This window comes from Perissodus microlepis, chromosome 20 (genome assembly GCF_051167445.1).
Source record: "Perissodus microlepis isolate ML-2025 ecotype Zambia chromosome 20, ASM5116744v1, whole genome shotgun sequence".
Classification (NCBI taxonomy): Eukaryota; Metazoa; Chordata; class Actinopteri; order Cichliformes; family Cichlidae; genus Perissodus; species Perissodus microlepis.
In genome coordinates this window covers 19,327,784-19,330,623 of record NC_140480.1, presented here as the reverse complement: position 1 = coordinate 19,330,623, position 2,840 = coordinate 19,327,784, and the positions used below count along the sequence as shown (strand labels likewise).

Sequence of the window (2,840 nt, the reverse complement as noted above, 5' to 3'; positions counted from 1 at the left end):
TAAATAGAAGCATGAGTTGACATATTTCCAAAAACAGCACGGAAGCTGTATATTCATATTCAGCCTCTATGATGACCATTAGCTAGCTACATCGGCTACCTGTATTAGCAGCTTGACGTACAGCAGCGGGTGTGTGAGGGTTGTTACACCCGCTCCCAGCAGAAACACTGCGGTGTCCACGTCCACGGTGGTTGGTGTAGCATCCTGCGCGACACCGACTGCTGGACCATGCAGGTTTTCTGGCGACTCCATCTTTAGTTACCGTGAACGAGGGAGACGAATCATTAGCGTTGTGTATCAACAACAAAAACAACTTCCGCTTTTCAGAATAATAGTTTAAGTGGAGACGTTTTCTAGTGAGTAAAACGCAGGCGTGTTTATAAGAGTGAGAGCAGATTTTACAACGTATTCTGTCTAAAAATAGCTATCTGTTACCAAAACTCGTGAAGTCACAAAAACACGTGCGTGTACTTCTTATCTGCCACAGCCAGAGAGCTTCCTGTCAGCGTGGACAGAGATTAACAGCGCCTCTTGGGTAGTCTGCCTTAAATTCTAGAAATAAATAATGAACATTGAAAGGCTTGGGTAGCATGCTGGTTAAAAACGTATAAACTGGTATATTTTTCTTATAGTGCTTAATTTAATTCTGGATCTAGAAGAAGCCGATTGGACGGACTTAATCTCGCTGTTTCTCACTATTTTATTTTAGTAGCAGTATTTTGCTTTTTTTTGCTTTTTCTTTTTTTTTTTTAAATGATGCATTATTTTTAAATATTCCTGACGAAATCAGGAACCGCAAAAAAAAAAAAAAAAAAAACGTTGTATGCATATGGTCATTTCTGATTACATACATACACGACTATCAGCCTTCCAGTGCTTATTCAAAATAGCAGTGCTGTTCATGGCTCAGTCAGCTCATCCATCCATTCACTTACCTAACACATAACAAATGTTTTTATTTTTTTGTTTTTGTTTTATTTGATTTTTAAAGTCAGTTACATCCCCGAAGCAACTCAATTTATCAAATAATATGAGATCGTGCAAAAATAAAAATAAAAAACTAGATAAACATAAAAATTAAAAATTTACATTTTTGTAAAAAGGACAAGAGATGAAGCAGGAAATTATCAGTGATAACAAAACCAATTAAATAAAAAATGTAATTGGTTGCAAAGCAATACATCTCACTATATGTTGCTATCAGCTGAATTCTCTATTATTATTATTATTAGTAGTAGTAGTAGTAGTAGTATTAGTATAAGTATTATTATGCTTCCTATTCTTCCCACACCGTTTGTCATGGAGGCAGAATTTTCACACCAAATCAACCAAAGAGATGTATGTTTTACATTTTTAGATTTTTGTATTTATTTATTTCAAAGAATTCACCTAAAAAAAAATTTATTTTTCAAATTTCTCTGGCTCTTGTTAAATTCCCAGTAACCCCAGTACGAGAAGTCTCGACCATCTCTCCATTTAAAGAGTCACTCATCTGGGTCATTAAAACATGGCCAGATATTTGCTCTTCTACTACAGGACTGTTTTGATCTGATTGGTTCACTCAGTCTGTCCTTTTCTACATAAAGTGTTTTAAGAAAATGTGACAGTGACAAAAACCATCTAGGTTTTTCCTAACCGAAAACCTTGGATGACAAGTGAAGTACAGGCTCTGATCAGAACTCATAAATCAGCCTTCAGGCTGAGAGGCAGGTCCCTGTATAGCACTGCCAGAGCCAACCTGCGGAGGGGCATCGAACAGGCCAAGGAGGCCTACAGGAGGCAGATAGAGGGCTTCCTCACTGACAACAACCCCTGCCAGATGTGGAGAGTTATCCAGACTCTCACTAACTAACTAAAGTAGCCCTCCAACAGCAGCCTCAAACTCGCAGAGGAGCTCAACAACTTCTTTGCTCAGTTTGAGGCCACCCCTGAAGCTGAATGTCCTTAAAACAGAAGATCTCATAATGGACTTCAGGAGGCACAGACAGGTCCACTCTCCTCTGAATATAAATGGAAAATGGGTGGAATCTGTCTCCACCTTCAGGTTTCTGGGCACTCACATCTCTGCTGTTCTCACCTGGACCCACAACAACATCGCTCAGGTAAAGAAGACCCAGCAGCAGCTGCACTTCCTCCCTGTCCTGAGGAAGAATAAACTGGACCAGAAGTTGCTGCTGGCCTTCTACTGCTCCTCAGAGGAGAGTGTACTGGCATTTGCCAGAGAACACCAAGATTGGCAACTTGGCCACTGGTGCCCTGTGCTCTTCACAGATGAAAGCACGTTCACACTGAGCACATGTGCATGTGACAGAGTCTGGAGTCGCCGTGGAGAACGTTCTGCTGCCTGCAGCATCATCCAGCATGACCAGTTTGGCAATGGGTCAGTAATGGTGTGGGGTGGCATTTCTTTGGGGGGCAGCACAGCCTTCCATGTGCTCGTCAGAGGTAGCCTGACTGCCATTAGGTACTGAGATGAGATCCTCAGACCCCTTGTGAGACCATATCCTGGTGCGGTTGGCCCTGTGTTCCTCCTAATGCAAGACAATGCTAGACCTCATGTGGCTGGAGTGTGTCAGCAGTTCCTGCAACACGATGCTATGGACTGGCCCGCCCGTCCAGACCTGAATCCAAGTGAGCACATCTGGGACATCATGTCTTGCTCCATCCGCCATGTTGCACTACAGACTGTCCAGGAGTTGGCAGATGCTTTAGTCCAGGTCTGGGAGGAGATCTGTCAGGAGACCATTCGCCACCTCATCAGGAGCATGCCCAGGTGTTGTAGGGAGGTCATACAGGCACGTGGAGGCCACACACACTACAGAGCCTCATTTTGACGTGTT

At 42.7% G+C, this 2,840-nt stretch overlaps 1 protein-coding gene across 4 annotated transcripts in view; it reads right to left on the bottom strand.

The window, feature by feature from the left end:
• LOC146364410 (mitochondrial carrier homolog 1-like) overlaps positions 1-480 on the bottom strand; it is a 16,893-nt gene extending 16,413 nt beyond the window's left edge. The window contains exon 1 of one of the 4 annotated variants that reach the window (XR_014798901.1): positions 100-480. Coding sequence is in view for 2 of the 4 variants with exons in the window: in XM_084917150.1 (XP_084773276.1) it covers positions 100-252 (153 nt within the window). In the remaining 2 variants the exon portion in view is untranslated. The remainder of the gene's footprint in view (positions 1-99) is intronic. The other 3 variants (XM_084917150.1, XM_084917149.1, XM_084917151.1) reach the window with 3 other exon arrangements.
• Between the last annotated feature and the right edge of the window lie 2,360 nt (positions 481-2,840).